Here is a 23,826-nt window from a genome sequence, read left to right as displayed (position 1 = left end):
TCGCGCCCGCGGCGACGATCGCGGAGACGGGTCCGAGAAGCGCGAACCCGGCGCACGCGCCCACCGCCGCCGCGCCCGCGACGGTGCTCGTTCCTCCGCCGCGTTCGCCGCCGCCGCCGCCGCCGTCGCCGCCGTCGCCGCCGTCGCCGCCGCGCTCGTCCCGACCGCGCCTCGCTCGCGCGTCGACTCCAGCTCACGCGCCCGCTCGCGATACTCCGTCGCCTTGCGCGCCATCGACGACGCGTCCTCCGTCGAGGTCGCCATCGCGGCGTCGCGGTCGAGCGCATCCGCGGCGTCTCTGTACGCGCGCGCCGCCTCGCTCGCGTCGCCGGCGAGATCTGCGGCGACGGCGCGCTTGGCCAGGTCGATCGCCCATCGCGAGGGCGGCATGACGCGCGGGCGTCGACGGGCGCGCGGACGACGTGTGCGGTCGCGACGCGCGCGCGTCGCGAGGCGGTCGAACGCCCCGCGTCTTCGCGAACGACGCGGCGAACGACGCGCCCGAGCGTCGCGCGCGAAGACGCGCGTGACGTCTACGAATGATCTCCTCGGTTACAAAACAACTAGCCCGTCGCGGCGCGGCGGGCGCGACGCGCGCGCGTCGACTCATCGCGCGCGCCCGCGACCTCTTCCGCGGCCTCTCCCGCGCCCCGCCGCCGCCGCCGCCTTCGCCCGAGGCTTCCCTTGCTTGGGCGTGTCGTCCACCAACAACGTGTCGAGGTTGAGCGAATCCGGAAGGATGTAGTACCGAATCGTGTTCCCGCGCACGCTCAGATGTTCCACGTTGGTCGGGTTTTTCCCCTTGAGCGTCAGCTTCACCTGCTTCAGGTGCGTGTTCATGCTCACGTCCACGCCTGCGCGCGCGCGAATACACAACACCGATCGCGTCTCGTCAGTCACACCGCGCGTCGTCCAATCCTCGCGCGTCGTCCGCGCGTCCGCGCGCGCGTCGCCGCCGTCTCGCGTCGTCGCCGCCGCCGCCCATCCCCCGAAGCGTCCCACCGCGCGCCGTCGGTGTCCACGCGCGCCCCGTTCTCGCCGACGCGTCGACGCACCCGTGATCGTGCCGTGCGCCGTCGTGCCGTTCTTCAGTTCGATCGTCACGCTTTCGTTGGAGAGTTTCTGTAAGAATCGCACGAGCTTCATCCCGTCGATGTCCGACGTCGCGTCGACCGTCTCCGGGCGCGCGCGTGCGAGTCGCGCGAAGACGGACGCGGGAAGACGGGCGCGGGCGATCGCGCGTGCGCGCGCGCGCGTCTGTCGGGGGCGCGAGAGAACACGCGCGACGATCGCGGGCGGGGCGTGGGGTCGAACACCCGCGTGTGCGGGACGGGACGCACGCATTGATTTCCAAACGCGCGTCCGACGGCGACGTCATGGCGCGCGCGATCGTGGGCGCGCGCGGGCGTCTCGTCGACGTGCGGCGGACGCGATGGCGGGGGAAGGGGGGGCGGTGGATCGCGCGACGGGCGACCGATGCCGATGATGATGATGATGATGATGATGATGATGATGATGTTGACGACGACGACGACGACGGGCGAGCGGTGCGTCGACGGGGCGCGAACGCGGCGGTCGAGGACGATGTCGAACAAATGCGCGCGCTTCGGGGGACGTACGGGACGACGTGGGCGCTCGCGAGCGCGGTGGTGCTCGTGGAGGCGTCAAAGTGGGCGCGCGGCGGCGACGCGGGCGGCGGCGGGACGGCGGCGGCGCTCGTGGGAATGGTCGTCGCCGCGCGGGCGTGGGATGCGATGGGAAGGGTGGCGCGGGGGGAGGTGATGGCGGTGCGAGGGACGTGTCCGAATCCGCGGTGTCGAGAGAGGGTGTTTGCGTTTTTGAAGACGCGCGGCGGGACGTCGAAGACGCGCGCCGAGTGTCACTGTTGCGCGAGGAAAATCGTGTTCGACGCGACGTTCGAGCGCGAGGCGACGGTGGGGGCGCCGTGGGGTGGGATGACGTGCGCGCCGGGGGGGCGGGTGTATTTGCTGCGCGAAGAGGATGACGTTGAGTGAGCGAGGCGACGCGTACGTCAATCCGCGCCCGCCGCGCGCGCGTATTGAACTTTGTAATGAACGACATCGAGCGGCCGCGAGCGAGACGCGAATGATTCGTCGAGGTGCATGAATTATTTTACTGCATCACGTCTACGCGAGTCTGTGGAAGATGATGATGAGAATGGCCACGGTCAAGACGCCGGCGACGCCGTAAAAGTACACCTTGTTCGCCGTCGCGCGTCGACTCATGCTACTGAGAATCTTCCTCGACCGCGCGATGGTGTCGTCGGCGCCGTGCAGCGCCTCACGGCTTCGTTGAATTGTTTCGCGTTGTCCCTGTAAATCTTGCAGGATGCTCACGCCCAAATCCTCCGTCTCCGCGAGCGAGCGCTGACTCTCCCGAATCCGCTCCCCCGTCCGCGCCAGGCGCTCCGTCGTCTCCATCTCCCGTTCCCCGTTCGCCGTCCCGTCCTCCATCGAGCCCACTCCTCCGAGCCCACGTTCGGCCGCCCCCAACAGCGCATCCCTGGCGTCTTCCGCTCCCTCGCCCGCGCTCGCCTCTCGCGCCTCGCGCTTTCGCGTCGCCAGCTCGCTCTTATAATCCCGCAGCTTGCTCAACATCGTCGTCTTCGCGCTCGCGTCACCGACCGATCGCGCCTCGAGATCCATGCGACGAATCAACGCCTCGCACTCCGCGACGGCGCTCTCGATCTCGCTCGCGCGCGCGCGGCGCTCGCTCGGCGTCGTCGCGTCGCGCGCGCCGTCCACGCCTCGACGAATCGCCGATGAAAACGCACAAAACTCCCGCTCGTGGCTCTCAAAGATGACGGACATCGCGCGCGCGGTCGTCGCCGTCCCGAACGCGGGCGACGCGCGCGCGCGGCGTCGGCGTCGCGCCCTCGCGCGCGTGGGACGATGCGATGGGATCTCGGGCGTGGAGTCCCTCGTGTGACGAGTCATGACTGGTCGAACGGCATCATTCGACGACGCGCGCGCTGGGCCCGTCGACGCGCGCGCGCGCATGCGCGCCCTCTTCTCGAGCGACGCGCGCGCGGGCGAGCGACGGGGCTCGCGCGCGGGCGCGCCGAACGCGGGATGGGTGCGGGATTTCGACGATGATTCCGACGCGACGGCGACGATGGTGAAAACGCGATCGATGCGTTCGACGCCCGAGGGAACGCGCGCGCATCCGCTCGCCCGGGAGTGGAGCTCGACGATGCACCCGTCGGTCGTCCGCGAGGCGTTTCTCGCGGAGTCGATCGACGCGTACACGACGCGGGTGCGGACGCGGGTGACGACGGGGACGTGGAACACGAACGGAAAGGCGCCGAGGGGCGACGAGGACGTTCGCGGGTGGTTGATGGGCGCGCGAGGGGAAGAGGGGACGCCGGACGTGGTCGTCGTTGGATTCCAGGAGATCGTGCCGCTGCACGTGGATAAGGTGCTGGCGGGGAAGGACGCGGCGGCGACGGAGGCGTGGGAGGAGGTGTTGGACCGGGCGCTGAACGGAGACGCGGCGAGGCAGGGGGCGACGAAGCGCAGAGGAACGATGGTGGATTACGATGCGTCGTACGGGAATGACGCGGGGAGGGGGGGGGGGGCGTCGACGTCGGGAACGACGTCGTGGGTGTCTTTCGACGACGCCGACGTTTCGAGGCGCGCGAAATCAAAAGCCGAGCCGACGTACAGACCTGTGGCGCAGAAACAGCTCGTGGGCGTGTATATCACGGTGTGGGTGAAAACATCACTTTTGCCGCATCTCAAAGACGTGCGCGTGGCGTCCGTGGCGACGGGATTCAACATTGGCGTCGGCGTGCTCGGAAACAAAGGCGCGTGTGCGGTTTGGATGAAGCTATACAGCACGCCTCTGGTATTCGTGTGCTCGCACCTGAGCGCTGGGACCAAACCGGGTGATGAACACAGACGAAACGAAGATTTTGCGACGATCGTGGATCAGTTGAGATTCCACCCTCCCGACGGCTTGGACGGCGTCGAGCATACGATTGAGGACGCGGCGAGCGCCATTTGGATGGGAGATTTGAATTATCGATTGAATGCGACCGATAAATTCGTTCGAGACTGCATTACCAAGGGTACGTTCTCACAGCTCCTAGCGTGCGACCAGCTGAACATCGAGCGTGCTGGTGGGAGAGTGTTTCAAGGTTGGCACGAAAGCGAGCTCACATTCGCGCCGACGTACAAGTACAGACCAGGGACAAATATTTACAGCGGCGCCGAGGACGCAGACGCTGACGTAGTCGACGCGGGGCAGAAGAAGGAAGAAGAGAAGAAACGGACGCCGGCTTGGTGCGATCGAGTTTTGTGGAACGGCGATTTTGACATCAATTTATTGGAGTACGGTCGCTCTGAATTGACGCACTCGGACCATAAACCGGTACACGCCGTGTTTTCGATCGTGGTTCGCGAGCTCGATCCACAAAAATTGAATGCGCTCATGTTTGACCTCCGCCGTCGACTCGACCACGTCGAGATGGCTGCTCAACCGAAATGTGCGATTGTCAATCCGAGCGTTGATTTGGGTGAGATGTTTTATTCGCGTGACGCGCTTGGCGAGTTCACCATGTCGAATGTCGGAGACGTTCCGGCGAAATTTAGTCTCGTTTCCCCCATACCGGGCGGCCCGGCGACGCCTGGGTGGATTACTGTCAATCCGATGGCGGGAAGCCTGCTGCCGGGCGAAGAAATCGTACTCAAGGTTCGCGCGTGCGTGCAAGGCGGGCGCGAATCAGGGCCGAGCGCGTTCAGTCACGATTCTTTGTCAAGAAGAAGCGAAGAGCCGCTCATCGAGATTGGTGCCAAGCCGAAGCTCGTCGAAGCCGTACTCGTGGTACGATTGGAGGGTGGAAGAGATTTCTTTGTCATGGTTAAAGGCCAGTACATCCCTTGCGTGTTTGGAACGCCGCTGGAAGATCTGCCAACGACAATGTTCCCACCAAACTGTCCGCAGGTGATCAGCACACTGGTCGACTACGTGTTTGAGAACATTAGTACGGCTCCAGGGATTTTCTTCGAACCGTTAGATGGGTTGCGTACACCCGGGGGCGTCGCAAAGATTGCCGAAACACTCCAGCACGGGGAAACGGATATTGATTTTGGAGCGCTCGGTGTTAACGTCTATGACGTCGGTGAAGCGCTTGTTTCTTTATTGTCAGCGCTTCCGCGTCGAATTCTTGATGAGCCAGGAGTATTAGACGCAGTAGACGCCATGAAGTTAGACGATCCGCAGCCAAAGGAGTTCGCGCACGGACTCCTGGGCCGTCACCTTTCCACCAAGGCCAAGGCAGCTCTCGTGCACATCGCGGCGCTCATCAAACGTCTCGACGAGGAATGTGCGAAGACTGGAGCGCGTGTCCACGTCACGGAGATGATCCTCACATTTGCGACGTGTTTATTCCCGGAATCCACCGAGCAGCCAAATCCCAGACGCGTCGCCTTCATCGGCGCGCTCGCCGGCTGTCATCCAAGCTTCCTCCGGACCCTCCGCGCGCGCGAGGTCGCGCCTCCACCGAGCGAACCATCCTTCCTTCCCGGTTGGTTTAACTTCTCTGTCTCTCCGGAGCCTCAGGAGTCGACCGGTAACGCCTCGGGAAATCTCATAGACTTTTAGTACTCTAGGTTGTCAGTTGTATCGCAGTACGTCAGCGTGGTTGAATCGCCGCGGGCGCCCACACTCCTCCGCGCGCGCGTCGTCGCCGAGAGGCACCGCGCGCGAGAAGGTGCGCGAACACCTCTCGACCGTCACCGCATCACCACTCCTGAATCGCCCGAGTCATGAGCTCGCTCGGGAAGCTCCAACAGCTCGCGCTGGTGAACAAGGTCACCAAGGAGCTCGAAAACCACCTCGGGATCGCCGATAAAACCTTGAGCGAGTTCGTGATCGCGCTCGCCGATGAGAACGGTACCCCGGGTGCGTTCCGCGACGCCCTGGGCTCGGTCGGCGCGGAGGTAGACGACGCGTTCGCGGAATCCCTGTTGAGTTTGATTCAACGCGGGCTGAAGCGAGGCGGCTCGACGACTGGCGGGACAAAGGTCGGTGGGACTTCGACGCGAGATGGCAGCGAGAACGCGAGCGGTGCGTCGACAAAAGACGCGGTGTGGTCAGGTTTGGCGGTGCGAGACAACGACGAGCGAGCGAGGGCGATGACGAGGGAGCTGTACGGGGACCGGGACGTCAAGGCGAACGCGGCTGACGACCCGAGACTGTGCGAGCGGGTGAACGATCGCGAGACGTCGCACTCGCGAGAGGTCGAGAATAGCACTGGAGAAGAGCGGATGCGGGATGGTGAGCCGAGCGTGGGTGAGGTGTGTCGCGGACGGGTGACGAACGTTTTAGATTTTGGCGCGTTCGTGGAGCTCGTCGAATTCAAGAGAAAGTTCGAGGGTCTTGTGCACGTGAGCGCGATCGCCGATCGGCATCTTAAGAGCGCCAAAGACGGTGCGAGTCGCGGGGATAGGGTGTTCGTGAAAGTCTTGAGCCGAAACGGTCAGAAGATGTCGCTGAGCATGAAGGAGGTCGATCAAATAACGGGGAAGGAGACGACGACCTCTAGAGGAGCGTTCGGGGGGAATCGAAGCAATCCCGCGCCGAGGAGTAACTTGCCGCCGCCTGGGCCGTCAGGTGACATTTCTTTGAAAGGTCTATCTGGTATCAATCCCAGGGCGTTGGAGGACGGAAGCATGAGCTCGCGAAAGCGGCCAGTGAAGCGACTGAGCTCGCCAGAGTTGTGGGAGGCTCGGCAACTAATCGCGAGCGGCGTACTCAAGGTGCAGGATTATCCACAATTCGATCCGGAGAACGAGGGTATGCTATCCTACGAAGAAGAGGCTGAGGAAGAAGTCGAGATCGAGATGAACGAGGAAGAGGCGCCGTTCTTGCAGGGACAGACCGCGGCGAGCACTGGAGATGTATCACCAATCAAAATTGTGAAGAATCCAGACGGTTCTATGCAGCGCGCCGCGATGACACAGGCGACGCTGGCGAAGGAACGCCGTGAGTTGCGAGAACAGCAGCGAGCCGAGTTGGAGACCGATGGACAACTATCAAATCGCCCTTGGGAAGATCCGATGGGGAGGACAGGAGATGCGCTCCTGGTGGATGACTCGCGGCAATACGGCGGGCGTCCAGGGCGAGATATGCCTGCCTGGAAAGCGAAAGCTCTTGGACGAGGCGGTGAACGTATGGGTAAGCCACAAACAATGCCGATTCACGAGCTACGAAAGACACTTCCTATTTATCAGTTGCGAGATCAACTGATTCAGGCGGTGAATGATAATCAAATTTTGGTTGTCATCGGTGAAACGGGGTCGGGTAAGACGACGCAAATGACGCAGTATCTAGCGGAAGCCGGTTACACATCTCGTGGTCGAATAGGCTGTACGCAGCCGAGGCGCGTCGCCGCGATGTCAGTGGCGAAACGCGTAGCAGAGGAAGTTGGTTGTAGACTCGGCGAGGAAGTTGGTTACGCCATTCGTTTTGAAGACTGCACGTCTCAGGACACGGTGATCAAATATATGACAGACGGCATGTTGCTTCGTGAGGCGTTGTTAGACGATTCGTTGTCGCAGTACTGTGTGATCATGTTGGACGAGGCGCACGAACGAACAATTCACACGGATGTACTTTTTGGACTGTTGAAGAAATGTTGCGCCAAGAGAAAAGATTTGAAAATCATCGTCACCTCGGCAACGTTGGACGCTGAAAAGTTTTCGACGTACTTCTTTGACTGTCCAATTTTCACCATTCCGGGTAGAACGTTCCCGGTAGAGGTATTGTACACTAAGGCGCCAGAGAGCGACTACCTGGACGCCGCGCTCATCACCGTTATGCAGATTCATCTCACAGAACCCGAGGGGGACATTTTACTCTTCTTGACCGGTCAAGAAGAAATTGATTCTGCTGCTGAGATTTTATTTGATCGCATGCGAGCTTTAGGTCCGTCGGTACCAGAGTTGCACGTTCTACCGGTGTACTCTGCGCTCCCAAGTGAGCAGCAGACTCGAATTTTTGAGCCGGCACCTCCGGGAAGTCGCAAGTGCGTCATTGCGACGAACATCGCGGAAGCTTCACTCACCATCGACGGTATTTTCTACGTTGTTGATCCTGGTTTCTCCAAGCAAAAGGTGTATAACCCGAAAATTTCCATGGATTCCCTCATCGTGGCGCCGATTTCTCAAGCATCGGCACGACAGCGAGCCGGTCGCGCAGGTCGTACCGGTCCGGGTAAGTGCTACAGGTTATACACAGAAAGTGCGTTCAAAAACGAAATGCTCCCGACGTCAGTTCCGGAGATTCAGCGAACGAACTTGGCCATGACTGTCCTGACGATGAAAGCCATGGGGATCAATGACTTAATCAACTTCGATTTCATGGACGCGCCGCCGCCGGCAACTCTCGTCACGGCTTTGGAACAACTCTACAATCTCGGGGCTCTAGACGAGGAAGGTTTACTCACTAGACTCGGTCGAAAGATGGCGGAGTTCCCGCTTGAGCCTCAGATGAGTAAGATGCTCATCGCGAGCGTCGATATCGGATGCTCGGATGAGATCTTAACCATTGTGGCCATGCTGAGCGCTCAGAATATCTTCCATCGTCCGAAAGAGAAGCAAGCGCAGGCAGACGCTAGGAAGAATAAATTTTTCCAGGCCGAGGGCGATCACCTCACACTTTTGTCTGTGTACGAGGCCTGGAAGTCTCAGGGGTTCAGCGAACCGTGGTGCTATGAAAACTTTTTGCAAGCGCGCTCGATGAAACGCGCGCAAGACGTGCGCAAACAGCTCCTCACCATCATGGATCGCTACAAACTCGGCACGCAGAGCGCCGGACGCAACTACAACAAAGTTCGTAAGGCCATCTGTTCTGGATTCTTCTTCCACGCCGCCAAGAAGGACCCACAGGAAGGATACAAAACCGTCGTGGAACAAACACCCACGTACATCCATCCCTCGAGCTCGCTCTTTCAGAGACAGCCGGACTGGGTTATCTACCACGAGCTCGTCCTCACGACCAAGGAGTACATGCGTGAAGTGTGCGCGATCGACCCCAAGTGGCTCATCGAGCTCGCCCCGCGCTTCTTTAAGCAAAGTGACCCTCGTCACCTGAGCAAGCGCAAAAAGGCGGAAAAAATTGAACCGCTCTATGATAGATGGAACGACCCAAACGCGTGGAGACTGTCGAAAAGAAGGGGCTGATCGGCGTCTTCCCACCACTCGAATCGAAACGAAGCAGAACCGGCGCTTGTCATCGCACGAAACCACGCGCTCACGTCCGCTCGATGCCATCGCTCGTCCGCGCGCGTCGCTCCGTCCGAGCTCTTCGCGCCCCGGGCCTAAACCCACACCCCTCTGTGTCAATAAATTAATCTTTCGCGGATCCCTCGTCGGCGCAGAGCGGTCGCGGCGCGCGCGTCATCGTCGCACGCGCGGACGACACGCCGTCGCGCGCGCGACGCTTTCACGCGCGCGCGACGCTTTCACGCCCGCCCGAGCGACGCGTCGCGCGCGTGAGACGCCGATCGTTCGCATTCGATCGATCGAATTGAAATTCACGCACTCGACGCGCGAATCTTCGTGAGCGCGCGCGATGTCGTCGGATGCGTCGTACTTCGCTAGTGGCGATGAGCTCAAGTCGATGACACAGTCGCGCGACCGGAAGATGACGCCGTGGGGCTCCGGGGCGTGGATCACGACGACGCTGGTTGACGAGAACGGGACGAAATGCCCGTGCCCAGTAGGGTGCGCCGGAGATTGCGCCGTGCGCTCCTCGTGGCTGTTCGATGAGGTGGTGGGGAAACCTCGAACGATTCGTCCCCTGGAAGGGACGTCGAATCCGCCGGTGGCGAGGCTGACGGACGACACGTTGAGTCCTTGGGGGACGGTGGCGCAGTTTAACGTGTCAAAGTACAAGCAGTTCGATAAATGTCCGCCTCTGGAATCGTTAGAGTGCATCAGCTGCGATAGTTCCACTGGTTACTATCCGATGGCGTTTGCCGGGGACTACTCCATCGAGGGCATCAAGCGCACGGGAACGGGGATCTCTTGTTACTATCTGGAGGTGTGCGAACGCGGCGCTTCGTGCGATACGAAGACCACAATCAACGATTTGATGGCCACCACGGGCGTTTATGCCAGCATTTTCCTCTTACTCGTATGCTTGTTCACCGGTCTGCGCAAGATTAAGTGGTTGCGCATGGCAATTGATTCGGCAGCGTGGCTCGAAAAGGGCAATCCAAAGTTCCCTCCGAGAGAGATCCCTCTCCCAAAGCCACGCGATGACAGTGCTTGGTCTTGGCTTTGGGACGCTTGGTATCGTGATAACGAGTGGATGAAGGAGTTTACGACTCCAGACGAATATATGTTGGTCCGTTGGTTCAAACTCAGCAGCAGATTCTTCTTTGCGTCCGGTGTCCTGTGCTGTCCGCTCCTCATACCGCTGTACGTCTCGGACACGGTTCCATCTACGGACACGGGCGGTCGGGTCGTGGCTTCGCTTGAGCGCTCAGGGATCGCCGAATACACCTTACTGAATGCACGCGGCGGTCATTCATTTGCAGCAGCGGTCGCTTCGTGCTGGATCATCAGTCTTTTCTTGATGACAATGATTCGCGTTGAGTCAAGAAAGTACATCGCAATGATGTGGTCGGTGAATCCCAACAAGACGGGCATAAAAGCGAACGCCATCGTGGTGAAGGATATGCCGTTGTATACCACGGCACCTGTTCCTAACCGGTTGGCCAAGCTCGGCGCGGTGAACCTCGCCGCTGGGCTTCGACCAGGCAAATCGTTAAGACTAAGTAGTCGCATGGTAAATATCGACGATGAAGACGTTGGTTGCCTCGGAAAGACGAAACTCTTCCTTACGGAAGGTACGGTTCAAACATTCACCGAAGGTAACCGTGTGCTTCGCGCTCTCTACAAAGAGGAGTCTATGGCTCTTCTCATCAACAAATTTGAAAGAGTTCTCGGTAAAGACTGCATCGCCTTCAAGATGCTCGCGTCGGACACACGCCAACTCGACAAGGCAGCGAATGCGTGGGCAAACGCGCGCGAGGCGCACACGATGTGCATGCAGGCGATAGACGATCTTTCAGAAATCGAAAAAAAAGCAGACGTGCGCCTGAAGAAATCGCAATCAAAGCAACTTTCCAAAGCGTTACAGGAGGTTGATGAACTGAAGCGAGCGGAGCAGCATGCGTTCGATACGTTCATTAAGATTCGCGACGATTACATCAATAATCAAGCGCCAGCCAGCAGTGCAATCGTGGTTTTCGCTCGACAAATGGACGCTGTCATCGCGTCGCAAATTCAAGTCGATTCAGTTCCCGGCCAGTGGGCGACAGAGCCGGCCCCAGGGAACTCAGACGTGGTTTGGCACAATCTCTCCTTGACCACAGTGGAGCGAGCCAGGAAGACCACTCAAGCGTGGCTTATCGCTTTGAGTATCTCCGTGTTCTTCATGTACCCGGTGAACGCTGCAGTGTCCGCGATCACCCAAGAGAAAACCGCCCTTGTTGATTTCATGGGAGAACAACTTTACAACGTTATCTTATCCATCGTCCTCACCATTTTCCTCGTCATCGGTCACATTCTGAGTCTGGTCGTGAGTCGACAAACCGGCTTCGTTGCGATCAGCTCGATGGACTCCTTCGGAGCCTCTATGTACTTCTGGCTGTTGATTCTGAACTTGGTGCTTGGTAACTTGAGCGATACGCCGCTTTGGGAGAGCATCGGGCAGTGGATCTCAAAGCCTCACCTGTTCACGTATCAGTTTATTCTGAGACTGATGAACACGAGCACCTTCTTCCTTCAATTCCTCTTGCTTCGCTGCGCTACGTCACCTGTGCTGGAGTTGATTCACCCGCCTGTTTTGCTTGGATTCGTCACTAAGTGCTTGATGTACCGCAGTCGAGCGCGCACGTGGCCAGCGTTCAAGAAGAGACTGATCTGGGCTCAGCCAACGCCGACACCGAGTCACCGCGTTCCCGCGCAGTGCATGCTCGTCTTCTTCATCGGCATGATTTATGCCGTCGTCTCGCCGTTACTTCTTCCCGTATGCGGCTTGTTCTTTTTCTTCTTCTACGTCTTCTGGAAGCACAACATTGTCTATCACTACATTCAGCAATACTCTGCGGGAACATCCATGTGGGCGTGGCTCGTCGGTAAGATGTATTTCAGTCTGATGTTCAGTCAGATCATGATCGCCTTCGGTCTTCCTACCCTCGGATATGACACCATGAAGTATCGAGCGGCTATATTGCCGATCATCGCCCTCACCGCGATCGAGTGGGCGAGGATAAACATTATTCTGAAGTCGGCTTTGAAGGTTCCGGTGTACACGTCGGCAGCGATCAAGGAGGACGTTCATGATGCAGACTCGGAATTTTTCGGTGACACCAACGGAAGTGCGTCGCCGCGTCCGTCCGTCACGCCGACGAAGGATGCGCAAGGAGAGGTGTTCAACTTGGACGACAGACAAGTCGTCGTGACGATGACGAGTATCAAGCAAGACAAGCGTAAGAAGAAGCATGTCCGTGGCGTCGTTCCCGTGGACGAGATGAAATGGAGTGAACATAAACACGTGAATGTTTTGGCTAACACGCGGGAGCAAGGCAGGGAGGAGATTGAGTACAAGGTGAAGGCGGGTTTGTGGCAAACGTACGCCCCGAGCGTGCTCTGGCCGCTCGCCGCGGAGAAATCCGCCGGCTCCATTTTCTTGCGACGTTGGAAGATGATCAAGGCTCGTAAGGAGGCGGAACAAGACATTCTCGACACGGTGGCGCACTTACCGGACAACGATCCGAAGAAGATGGAGGTCATCCGCGGGATCGCGTTGAAGAAGCAAGCGCGTGAAAAGGCCGCGGATCAGTTGCTCCGCAAGTCCAAGTCGCCGTACCTCACCAAGCTCAGGCAGCAGCGCGCCGCCGAGCAAGCAGCGAACGCGCAAACAAAACCGGAACCATAGTTCCTGGCGTCGGGCCATCCGTCCCTGGTGTTGAATAAACAACGCGCAGCGCCACGTAATACCAGTCATAACGCTTCCTTCCAAAAATGGCCCGCGGACGCGCGCGCATCGAACCACCTCCGCGCACCCGCGCGTCGTCACGTCTCGCACGGAAACCACCTCGCCTCGTTCGCGTCCAACCACGCGTCGAACGCCGCGTTCATCGCCGCCTCCGCCCGCGCCACCTCGACGACGCCCGCCGCGCCGTACGCCTCCGTCCGCCCGCGCGCGTCCGTTCGCCCCCTCCCCGCCGCCCCCTCCCGCTCGACCCACTCGCGCGTCCGCGCGCGTCCGCCCACCGCGCGCGCGCGTCCGTCGTCCGCGCCCGCCCGTCGCGCCGCCCGTCGTCGCGCCGTCGCCGCGAACATCGCCGCCCATCGCGCGTCGAGCTCCAGCGTCACCGCCGCCGCGTCCACGTCCGCGTCCGCGCGCGCGCGCCTCGGACGCGGCGGCGGCGGCGCGGTGAGATCGAACGCGCGCGACATCCGCGGGCGTCGCGACGTCGCGCGCGCGGCGATGGCGTGGGGGACGACGCGATGATGCGCACGCGTGCGTCATGAGTCATGACTCGTGAAGGAGTCCCTCGGTGTCGCCACCGACGCCTCGGCATCACACGACGACGCGCCGACGCGCGCGCGACGTCGCCGCGGACGATGGCGCTCGCGCGAGGGATGGAGATGAAAATCTCCCGTCGATGCCCGCGCGTGGACGCGCGCGCGAGCGGGCGCGCGCGCGCGCGGGCGACGATGACGATTCGAACCTCGACGGGGGGACGAAGCGCCTCGAGGTGGGAATCGAAACGTCTCGCGGTCGTCGCGAACGCGAACGGACGCGGACGCGGACGACCGAGCGCGGATGCGGAGGGATGGGGCGTGACGAACGATGGACGATTGGAGCGATCGCGATCGAGGACGTACGGTGAGGTGGAGGCGGATGGCGCGCGAGACGCGGATGAGACGCGGGCGACGGAACGGGCGGAGCGACGAGCGATGCGAACGCGGTCGATGGAGCGTCGAGACGAGGCGATGATGACGGCGATGTCGGGAGTGTTTGCGACCGCATGTGGGGTCCTTCGGTTCGGATTGCCGGCGACCGGGGGGCTGGCGTGCTGGGCGGCGGCGGCGGCGAATTCGGGCGAGGGACTGCTCGGCGCCCTCGGCGGGGCGTTGCTCGTGGGCACCACGCTCGGGGTGTGCGCGATGATCTTCGCCGTGATGAGCGCGACGTTCAGTGGGGTAGCCATGGCGTGGATCATGGTGCGACGGTGGTTGAAGGCGGCGCCGGGGATGCGACGAAGCGCGTCGCGAGGCAGTCGTTCCCCTCCAGCCGGGCGACCGAGTCGGGACTACGACGGCGGTAATGGTGACGGGCGCCGAGGCCCGAATCCGGGACTAGACAAGAGCAGGAGCTTCAGCTACGGTGACTGGGATCCCATCGTCCCCGTGGTGGATCCGCGCGCGCCGGAGAGATTGGGGAGCGTCCGCGGCGAACAAGGCGCGCGCGATCCCAGGCAGTGGGGGACGCACAAGAGGCCGGCGGACTTCAGACGCGAGAATCGCGATCTCGAGCGCCGAAGCTCGATACGTCAGGACGAAGACGACGATTCGCTCGGATCGAGCCAATGGAGATCTCGTGCGGCGTACAGACAGGCGGAGGGATTCAGCGACGCTTCGCTCGTGGGCACAGCGGCGGCGCAAGCGGAGACCGCCGTCTGGTCGAATCCGCACGAAGAGGTGATAAAGAAGTTCACGCCCAAGGAGCGATTGTTACCTCCGACGCCTCCCAAGCCCAAACACGCGCACATTCCGACGGAAACGCTCATCGCCATGGGCGGCGCCTCACTGCAGTCGCACATCGGGCACAACGGCAAGGATATTTTGAGCAACGCTCGAAAGAATCGAGCGTCGAACGTCACTCGCACAGGCTCCGCGAGCGACACTGTGGTCAAGGGCATGTTCGGCTTCGACGTCTCTGTTCCAGAGATCCCCGATCAACAGCAACAGTCGTTCGCGAACGATGGCGACGACCAAGCGGCAGCCATCGCGCGAGCGCGGTTCGAACACAACTTGTCCTCATCCTTCGAGCGACCGAGGAGAGATTTCGAAGCCGAATTTCTCAACGTCGTCATGCAACGAGACGAGATCGATGAAGACGAAGATGACACCATGCGCAGTCTTCGCGGCACGCGGTGAGCTTCCGGAACGTCGTGTACGATTATCAACACCATCACCGCCCGCGACCGGTCGGGACAGTCACTATGTAAACGAACAGGAACGTACCACTGATTTGATGTACGTCCATCCTCGAGCGCGCGCGCGACGCCGTCGACCGACGTCTCTCATCTTCGCTTTGCGCGGCTGGCTCGCGCGCGCCGCCCGACCGCACTCACGGACGCCCTCGACGCGCGCGGTCGTCATGCAAACCCCACGATCCGACGGTCGCGCCTCCGACGAACACCTCCGCGCCCTCTCCGTCGCCTTGGACACCAACTCCCGAGCGAGCGGGTCGAGTTACGTCGAGCTCGGAAACACAAAAGTCTCCTGCGCCGTCTACGGCCCGCGTCGACCGCGCGTGGACGATCTCACCGTGAACACGGGCGTGATCGACGTCGACGTGTTCAGAGTCCCGTTCGCGAGGAAGCGCGCGATTCACGTCGAGCGCGGACGGGAGAACGAGAGAGAAAAGGATCTCAATCGATCGGCGGCGGATGTCGAACTGTCGGCGCGAATCGCGGACGTTCTGCGCGCGTGTGCGCTCACGGAAACGTTTCCGAGAGCGCAAGTGGACGTGTACGTGACGATCATGGATTCCGACGGAGGGGAGGTCGTGGCGAGTGTGCTCGCGGCGAGCGCGGCGCTCGCGCGCGCGGGGGTGGAGATGGCGGATTTGGCGAGCGCGTGCGAGTTAGTGAGAATCGGCGAGCGATTAGTGCTCGATCCGACGGAGGAGGAGTGCGAACGGGGCAATGGGAAGGTGTTTCTAGCGCAAATGTCGAGCGAGGAGGGGATGGTGCAGGGTGAGACGTTCGGCAGGTGGACTGCGGATGAGAGTCGCCGGGCGCTTGAGCAATGCGCGGCGGGTTGTAACCGGTTTGATACCATCGTCAGGGAAGCGTTAGCGAAGAGTTAGGGTCGGTGTCTGTTGTATTTTGAGTGAATGCATCACGTTTCGTATGGTTACAAGAAAGAATCAATCGTTTTTAGAGGGCGCGCGGATCAAGAGAGAGCGAGCGAACGCTCTCAAGAGTGGCTTGTACTTCGGGCGAACCTTCAGGAGTGAAGAACTCATCTTTGACGACGACCGGCTCGGCCTTCGTGTACTTTGCGTCGTACTCCGCTTCGAGTACGCGCTTTTCCGCCAGTTTAGTCTCTATTGCTTTGCGAACGCTCTCGCCTTTGTCTGGAATCTTGTCGACGACATCCGGCATAGAAAGAATGACGCGCTGCTTTTCGACGTCAGACGCGATGAGATCAATTTTCGCTCTCAGTTTCGCCTCGCCCGAGACGTGTTCCGGTGATTTTTCATCCACGTCGATGTTCTTCACCTTCGCTGCCGAGGAAGGTCCCTTCGAAGGCGTCAGTGCGCGGAGAAAGGCGCCACCGAGTAATCCGCCGTCACCCCCCCAGGCACTGTTCACATCCTTCCACGCGGCGCCTCCGGGCGCTTTGCCCTTGGGCGTCGTCGTCACGCCGCCGGTGGATTGCTTCGGCGCGGCTTGCGACGGCGCCACCGCTTCATCTTCTTTACTGAAGAGCAAGTCGTGGTCGCTCACACCGCACACGCACGGCAGAGACTCAACGTACGGGATTTCTCGTCTCAATTCGTTGGTCCATTTCCTATCAATGGCGTGGAGCATGTTGAGTTGCTTCATCGTTTCGCTCGAGCTCGCCGCGTGTTCGGTTATCTCAAACATTTGACTCGCGTCATCCGCGTCAAAGTATTGCCTCCCACTCACACCGTCGGTGCACGCTTTCGACAGACTACCCTTGAAGACTTGTCGGCGATAGACTTTCTCCTCAATCGTGCCGCACGTCACCATGCGATACACCACGACATCCTTCGTTTGTCCGATGCGATACGCGCGATCCACCGATTGATTATCCGTGGTTGGATTCCAAGCGGGATCAAAGATGATCACGCGTGTAGCCTCCGTAAGTGTCAAGCCCAAGCCTCCGACGCGAGCTGTCAAGAGCATGACTGGGATGTCGTCTTGAGAACGAAACTTGGTCACGCGTCGATCTCTCTCGTCAACGTTAACTTTGCCATCGATGCGAACGAAATCGATGTTTGCCTCGCGAATGTTTGCCTCGATGATGTCAAGTGTCGCTTGAGATTGAGAGAAGACCAGCGTTCGATGTCCCTCGATGCGAAAGCGCTCGAGCATGGACATGAGAAACTTTGACTTGGCTGACAAACTCGGCGACCCTCGCGAGAGGGCGTCGGAGTCAAAATTACACTCCCGAACGGCCGCGGCAAGCGGCCGCGGCGGCCTCTCCCGAGCAGCTCTTTCTCAATTCAACGTCTTCTTCGACGGCGTGGTCCACAGGTCCTTCCGTGGTGACTGCGTCCGAGTCGTCTTCTGCTTGCGCTCCAACGCACAGCGAAGGGTGATCACATATCTTCTTCAATGTGTTCATGCAAGCTATGGCCGAGCCCGTCTTGTTGATAGCGTCTTGAATCGGTCTCGACGCTAAAAATTTCGTGTAAAGTGCCCGTTGCGCGGGATCCAGGGGTATCCATGCGATAAAATCGTTCTTCTGTCCGAGCGCTGAAGGCACGTTTTTGACGTTCTTCCAACTCGTCATGGATGAGGACGACGCCTTGGACAAATCCTCAGTCACCTCCTCCTTGGCGTCATCCTTGGCCAGAATCTCACTCTTTTCACGCCGAAGAAAGTACGGACGTGTCAGTTGACGAAGCGTCATAGTAAGTTCCTTTGACTCAGCACGTTGCTTTTGTGTCGCGGACGCGGCTTGCCCGGCGGTGATTTTGTTCGCAAATTGTCGTCTGAAGTCATTCTCCCCGCCAAGTAAACCCGGACACGTGAGATCATACAGGGACCAAAGCTCGCTTAAAACGTTCTGCACGGGCGTGCCGGTGACGATCATGCGCAGATTCGCAGGGATTTGTCGAACCTTTTGAGCGAGCTGCGTTGCTGGATTCTTCAGCGTGTGTCCTTCGTCCATGACGACCCAATCCCACCGAAAGGTTCCAGCGAAATCTCGAGGCACGCCCCCGCGACCTTCACGTCCCATCGCCTTCATGGCTTCGTCGTCATCGCTCGGCGCGCCGAGCTCGCTCGCTCGCGTCGTCACCATCCCGTACGAGGCCAAGAGTACGCCTCGACCAGAGACGCACGCGCGCAAATTTCGTTCGCGAGAACTCTGCGTGCCGCTGTAATACTTGAAAACCGTCTTGCCCTCCTTTAACCCGCACGTCTCGAACTCTTTCAACCAGTGCGGAAGAAGCGTAGTCGGGGCGAGAACGAGCACACGCTTCGCCGCGCCGCTGCGTAACAATCCGGTGACAAACGCGCACGCCTGCAGCGTCTTCCCCAGACCCATGTCATCCGCCAAGATCCCACCGCGTCCGGCGAGATGTAATCCCCACATCCATCGGATGCCATCGCGCTGATGGTCGTATAACCGCGTTGCGAGCTCGGCGTGAAGCTCGAATTTCGGCCCTTCCGCCTTGCCCTTTAATCGAAGCGGTCGAGCGCTCGATGCAGAACTCGCATCCATCCCGATGTCCCTAGGCACCGGCACGTTGGGCTCATCCACGTATGTCGGTGACATTTTCTTCGGCGACGTTAGCGAAACCGACGTTAGCGAAACCGACGCCCGTTCGCTCTCGCTCTCGCTCTCGCTCTCGAGCGTCGGGCGAAACGCGCTTCGTCCATCGCGTCGCCGCCGCGTCTCAACGTCATCTTCCTCGCTCTCGCTCGCCGCATCGCTCTCGCTCGACTCCACGAGCGTTCGCCGCTTTACCACCGTCGGTCTCCGTCGTCGCGTCCCGTTCGCGTCCCGCAGCGGGGACGGCGACGGCGAGTTCGAGCGCATCGTGTTTCGTTCCCCTCGCATCGTCGATTCGTCTTCTCGGATCGTTGTGATCTCGCCTCGACGACGACGTGGGATCGATTGATATGCCTCGAGCGACGCGCGCGAGGCACGTGACGCGCCGTACGATGGGGACGGCGCGCGCGAGGCCTACCGTCCGCGCGAGGTGGCGTGTGGAGGGGATGATGAGAAGCGACGCGCGCGACTCGGCTCGGCGGCGCCCACGGGAAGCTCAACCGAAAGAGACGCGAGATGAACGACGTGGTTCGAACGCTAATGTGCGCGTTACAATGGTTATCCTAAATGTAAAAACCTGCATAACCGGCATCGCTAGTGCGAGCCATGAGTGGTCGGTCGCACCACCCATCACGAATACGAACGCTCGTTCGCATCGTGTCTGATAAATTTTCGGACAGTCTCGACGTCCGTCTCGCGTCGCGCTCACGCCCCGTTCTCCACCCCTTCAATACGATCTTCCACCTCCATATAAAGCTGCTTCAATCGTTCGATGTTCTCCTCGCTCGTCTCCCAGTAACCACGGCCGTTCGCTTCCAAGAAGTTGGCGACCATCTTTCTGAACGAGTTCGGGTTGGACTCCATGAGACGCTTTTGCATCTCCGGATCGGCCATGAACGTGCTGTTCGCGTCCTCGTACACCCAGTTATCGACTTGACCAGACGTCGCGGACCAGCCGAGCGTGTTGTTGAGGCGCTTTTGGATCTCGCGAGTACCCTCGTAGCCAGACGCCATCATGCCCTCGTACCACTTGGGGTTCAAGAGCTTGGTGCGCGAGTCGAGGCGCATGGTCTCAGAAAGTGAACGAACTTGGGCATTCGCCGTCGTCGTGTCCGCAATGTAAGAAGACGGCATCTTGCCATCCTTGCGCACCCCTTGGACGAGCTTGGTCGGATCGGAGTCGAAGTAGTGGCTCACATCTGTGAGAGAGATCTCCGAAGAGTCCAAGTTTTGGAAGGTGACGTCAACCTTAGACAAGGCAGACTCAAAGAGTTCCTTCTTCGTTTCCATACCCGCACCCGGCGCATCGGAGTTGAACGCAAAGGACTTACGGTTGAGGTACATGTCTTGAAGCTGGCTCTCGTCGTTCCAGGAAGAGTTCTCAACGGCGAGGTTGACGTTGGAAGAGTACGAACCAGACGCATTGGAGAAGATGCGCGTCGCGGCTTCACGGACGGAAAGGCCGAGTTCAGCGGCTTGCTCCTTCGCGTGCTTGCGAACAAAGTTCATCTCATCCGGTTCATTCTCTTGCTCAGCGGCGAGCTTGACCGCACGATCCAACAAGTTCATTTGGTTGACGAACAAGTCGCGGAACACACCAGAGCAGTTGACGACGACGTCGATGCGCGGGCGGCCGAGCTCTTCCAAGGAAATGAGCTCGAGCTTGTTCACCCGACCGAGCGCATCCGGAGCCGGGCGCACGCCCACCATCAACATGACTTGCGCCAAGGACTCACCGTACGTCTTGATGTTATCCGTACCCCAAAGGACCAGCGCGATGGACTCCGGGTACTTGCCACCGTTTTCATTCTTCTCACGCTCGATCAGACGATCGACAACAACCTTGGCGGAGGCAACCGCCGCACCCGTCGGGATCGCTTGCGGGTCGAGAGCGTGAATGTTCTTACCGGTCGGCAACACCTTCGGGTTACGGATCGGGTCACCACCCGGGCCCGGAAGCACGTATTGTCCCTCGAGAGCCTCAGTGAGCGCGCCAAGCTCGTTATCCTTGACAACTTGCTCGAGGCAGAAGCGCAAGTAATCGAACAGAGTGCGCATCTTCTCGACATCCGTGCTCTCGAACTGGGTGCCCTTCAAGGCATCACCCCACGGAAGCGCAACAGCGGCGCTGCCGAAGAGTTTACCGACGCTGGCAAGAGCGCCCGCGGCAACGCGGCCAGAAGGATCTGCAGCGGAGCTGACAAAGGTGCGGACGCAAGCGCGGCAAGCCTCTGTGATGTCTTGCAAGAGCTGGACGTCTTCGAGGTTACCCGCATCGTTGGAGCGGTAGATGGACTCGATGTCTCTGCCGATGGACATGGCGAGGAGACCCGGGAGAGCGATGATACCTTCGTCTTCGCGGTCGATGGACGCAATGTTGACGAGCGTCGCGACAGCCTCTTCCGCAGACGGCGGGCAACCAACGACGTGGAGGCCGCACGGCAACAAGCGGGATTCGATCTCCATAAGCTTTTGGTAAACCTTACCGACGATCAAATCGCGTCTGTCGGAATCAAAGTCAGCGGCGTCAGCTTCTGGATCAGTCGGAATTTCCTTCACATCCTTGTCCAAGTTGCACGTGATCGCCGTGGAGATGATGGTGTTGACGATGGACGGACCACGACCGGAATCCTTCAAGGTTTGGTACGAAGAGATCAACTCCTTGAGCTCCTTCAAGCCCTTGTAGAGACCGGCGTTCTCAGCCGGCGGGGTCAAGTAGGAGATGGTGTTGGCGTACGATCGACGCTTCGCAATGGTGGCCTCGGACGGGTTGTTCGCCGCGTAGTAGTAGATGTTCGGGATGTTCCCAATCAAGCGATCCGGGTAGCACACACCGGCCATACCAACTTGCTTACCCGGCATGAACTCGAGCGAACCGTGCGTACCAAAGTGCAGTACGGCGTCGGCTTGGAAGATGTGCTCAAGGTAGGTGTAGTACGCCGCAAAACCGTGGTGTGGGGACGCAGACTTGGAGAACAACAGTCGCATCGGATCACCTTCGTAGCCGAACGTCGGCTGAACACCGATGAAGACGTTGCCAAACTGCTTACCGTAGACGAGCATGTTTTGGCCATCGGTGTTCAAGTTACCCGGCGGCGGACCCCAGTTCTCGTGCAAGTCCTCCTCATAAATGCAGAGCTTCTTGTACTCGTTCACCGGCATGCGGTAGGCGACGTTCATGTCCGGGGATGCGTATTGCGCTTCCTTGTCGTTGAGAACGGAGTTGATGAGCTCCTCTTCGCTGCTCGGGAGAACACCAACGTTGTAGCCTTGGCGGCGCAAGCCTTGAAGCACGCGGTAGATGGAGCCGAAGACGTTGAGGTACGCGGCGGTACCGACGTTCCCCTTGTCAGGCGGGAAAGAGAAGACGGTGATGGCGAGCTTCTTGGCCGCCGCGGTCTTCTTACGAAGTGCCGCCCACTTGATGGCGCGGTTGGCGATTTGCGCCGCGCGATCCTCCAGAGTGTGCGATTTGCCAGACTTGGAGTCGCGCCCGGAGAAGATCATCGGCTCGAGGCCGCCGTCGAGCTCCGGAAGCGCAACTTGAAGCGCGACTTGCACAGGGTGGAGACCGAGCGTGGAATCCTTCCATTCCTCGGTGGTTTGGAAAGACAACGGAACGGTAACCATGTACGGCACGTTGAGCTTCTTCAAGGACTCGATCGCCTTGGGGTGATCTTGACGGGCCGGACCGCCGACGAGGGCGAAACCGGTGAGAGACAAGACGGTGTCCACGTACGCACCCTTCGTGATCGGATCGAAGAAGAACTTTTCGATCGGGCCGGAGAAGTCGAGGCCACCGGCGAAGATCGGAACGACCCGCGCACCCTTAGCTTCGAGCTCCATGACCATGCCGTCGTAGTGACCGTGGTCGCCGGTGACTAAGTGAGAGCGCTGGAGAACGAGACCGATGACGGGAGAATCCGCCTTGAACTTGATGTCCTTACGGGTGTCGTACCAGTTGAGGTACTCTTTTAAGTCTTCGTAGTACACCGGCGCGGAAGGGTGCCAGATGCCGACATCCGGGAACACCTCCGGCTCGGCGACGGTGAGATCGACGCCCTTGAGCTCCGGCACGTACGCCTTGGAGATCATCAACAAGAAGTTCTCCAAGTTATCCGTGGAACCACCGAGCCAGTACTGCAAAGAGTTCATGAAGTTACGCGCGTCCGCCGCCTTGTCGGACGGCAAGTACTTCAGCACCTTTGGGAGAGTACGGACGAGCTTCAACATGCCCTCCTCGAAACCGCCGGATTCCTTCTTCTTGCGCATGAAGGAGGCGATCGCGGACTTGGACTGGCCGAGCTGCGCCATGGAGAAAGTGCCGAGCTTGTTCAAGCGCATGACTTGCGGCATGGACGGGAAGATGAGGCACGCGTCCAACTTCTCGCGGCACGGCTGCACGATCTCGACAATCTTCTCAGCGAGCTCCTCAATGAAGATCAAAGAACCGATGAAGATGTTCGAGGTCTCGACATCCTTCTTGAGCGCCTCCAAGTTGTCCTTGTTGCGCAACTCCTCCAACAAGTAACCCACGACCTCGACGCACACCTTATCGTTGGTTTCGTTGATCTGTTTCACCGCCGCAGAGAGCGCGGATTGGTACTGAGACTCCAACACCACGTACGTCACCTTGACCACGACGCGGCCCTTGGCGTCCGGCACGATGCGTCGCACCTCCGGGTCCACCGTCGTGAACATTCCGCGCGAACCGGACGACATATCCTCAATCTTATCCTCCTCATTCGAACCCTTCTTCTTCAGCGGTCCCTTGGGCCCCGTCGCGACCGCGCGCGTCGTCGGCGCGACGCGGCGCGCCGGCTTTGCCCCATTTTTCCCCTTGAACGCCTACGCGTCGAAAAATCCACCAATCGCGGCGTTCTCGTCAGTCACAGCGCACACCACCGCCCGCACACGACCCCATCACCCACGCGCGCCCCTAACGACGCGCTCGATCGACATCCCGCGCGTCCCGCCGCGCCGATCCGCGCGCCGCGCCGTCGTCGCCCGCGCGCGCGTT

General features: G+C 60.1%; 11 protein-coding genes across 11 annotated transcripts in view; 6 read left to right on the top strand and 5 right to left on the bottom strand.

Moving 5' to 3' along the window:
* Positions 1-606: 606 nt before the first annotated feature.
* OT_ostta04g02180 (U6 snRNA-associated Sm-like protein LSm4/Small nuclear ribonucleoprotein Sm D1/D3) lies at positions 607-1,146 on the bottom strand (the record flags this gene model as incomplete). Its single annotated transcript, XM_022984492.1, has 2 exons — positions 607-854; positions 1,056-1,146. The coding sequence occupies 2 exons, from the start codon at positions 1,144-1,146 to the stop codon at positions 607-609; spliced, it is 339 nt and encodes a 112-aa protein (XP_022838754.1).
* A 230-nt stretch (positions 1,147-1,376) lies between these two features.
* OT_ostta04g02170 (unnamed product) lies at positions 1,377-2,015 on the top strand (the record flags this gene model as incomplete). Its single annotated transcript, XM_022984491.1, has 1 exon — positions 1,377-2,015. The coding sequence occupies one exon, from the start codon at positions 1,377-1,379 to the stop codon at positions 2,013-2,015; it is 639 nt and encodes a 212-aa protein (XP_022838753.1).
* Positions 2,016-2,147: 132 nt separating this feature from the next.
* On the bottom strand, positions 2,148-2,831 carry OT_ostta04g02160 (t-SNARE; the record flags this gene model as incomplete). Its single annotated transcript, XM_022984490.1, has 1 exon — positions 2,148-2,831. The coding sequence occupies one exon, from the start codon at positions 2,829-2,831 to the stop codon at positions 2,148-2,150; it is 684 nt and encodes a 227-aa protein (XP_022838752.1).
* Positions 2,832-3,135: 304 nt separating this feature from the next.
* OT_ostta04g02150 (Inositol polyphosphate-related phosphatase) lies at positions 3,136-5,625 on the top strand (the record flags this gene model as incomplete). Its single annotated transcript, XM_022984489.1, has 1 exon — positions 3,136-5,625. One exon carries the CDS (start codon positions 3,136-3,138, stop codon positions 5,623-5,625), a length of 2,490 nt encoding a protein of 829 aa, XP_022838751.1.
* Positions 5,626-5,789: 164 nt separating this feature from the next.
* On the top strand, positions 5,790-9,206 carry OT_ostta04g02140 (Helicase, C-terminal; the record flags this gene model as incomplete). Its single annotated transcript, XM_003078697.2, has 1 exon — positions 5,790-9,206. One exon carries the CDS (start codon positions 5,790-5,792, stop codon positions 9,204-9,206), a length of 3,417 nt encoding a protein of 1,138 aa, XP_003078745.2.
* A 391-nt stretch (positions 9,207-9,597) lies between these two features.
* OT_ostta04g02130 (Domain of unknown function DUF221) lies at positions 9,598-12,975 on the top strand (the record flags this gene model as incomplete). Its single annotated transcript, XM_003078696.2, has 1 exon — positions 9,598-12,975. One exon carries the CDS (start codon positions 9,598-9,600, stop codon positions 12,973-12,975), a length of 3,378 nt encoding a protein of 1,125 aa, XP_003078744.2.
* A 137-nt stretch (positions 12,976-13,112) lies between these two features.
* OT_ostta04g02120 (unnamed product) lies at positions 13,113-13,499 on the bottom strand (the record flags this gene model as incomplete). Its single annotated transcript, XM_022984488.1, has 1 exon — positions 13,113-13,499. The coding sequence occupies one exon, from the start codon at positions 13,497-13,499 to the stop codon at positions 13,113-13,115; it is 387 nt and encodes a 128-aa protein (XP_022838750.1).
* A 168-nt stretch (positions 13,500-13,667) lies between these two features.
* OT_ostta04g02110 (Exoribonuclease, phosphorolytic domain 2) lies at positions 13,668-15,206 on the top strand (the record flags this gene model as incomplete). Its single annotated transcript, XM_022984487.1, has 1 exon — positions 13,668-15,206. The coding sequence occupies one exon, from the start codon at positions 13,668-13,670 to the stop codon at positions 15,204-15,206; it is 1,539 nt and encodes a 512-aa protein (XP_022838749.1).
* Positions 15,207-15,429: 223 nt separating this feature from the next.
* On the top strand, positions 15,430-16,143 carry OT_ostta04g02105 (Exoribonuclease, phosphorolytic domain 2; the record flags this gene model as incomplete). The annotated part of the gene is made up of 1 exon (XM_003078695.2): positions 15,430-16,143. The coding sequence occupies one exon, from the start codon at positions 15,430-15,432 to the stop codon at positions 16,141-16,143; it is 714 nt and encodes a 237-aa protein (XP_003078743.2).
* A 70-nt stretch (positions 16,144-16,213) lies between these two features.
* On the bottom strand, positions 16,214-19,073 carry OT_ostta04g02100 (SNF2-related; the record flags this gene model as incomplete). Its single annotated transcript, XM_022984484.1, has 2 exons — positions 16,214-17,470; positions 17,502-19,073. 2 exons carry the CDS (start codon positions 19,071-19,073, stop codon positions 16,214-16,216), a joined length of 2,829 nt encoding a protein of 942 aa, XP_022838748.1.
* A 438-nt stretch (positions 19,074-19,511) lies between these two features.
* The window catches only part of OT_ostta04g02090 (Magnesium chelatase, subunit H, N-terminal), a gene marked incomplete at both ends in the record, with an annotated part of 4,542 nt that continues 227 nt past the window's right edge, over positions 19,512-23,826 (bottom strand). Inside the window, one exon of the mRNA XM_003078693.1 lies at positions 19,512-23,654. Coding sequence (XP_003078741.1) covers positions 19,512-23,654 — 4,143 coding nt within the window. The remainder of the gene's footprint in view (positions 23,655-23,826) is intronic.

The sequence above is a fragment of the Ostreococcus tauri genome (genome assembly GCF_000214015.3).
Source record: "Ostreococcus tauri WGS project CAID00000000 data, contig chromosome 04, whole genome shotgun sequence".
NCBI classification, from domain to species: domain Eukaryota; kingdom Viridiplantae; phylum Chlorophyta; class Mamiellophyceae; order Mamiellales; family Bathycoccaceae; genus Ostreococcus; species Ostreococcus tauri.
Note: the sequence above shows the minus strand (reverse complement) of the source record. Positions and strands in the feature narration are given on the sequence as shown.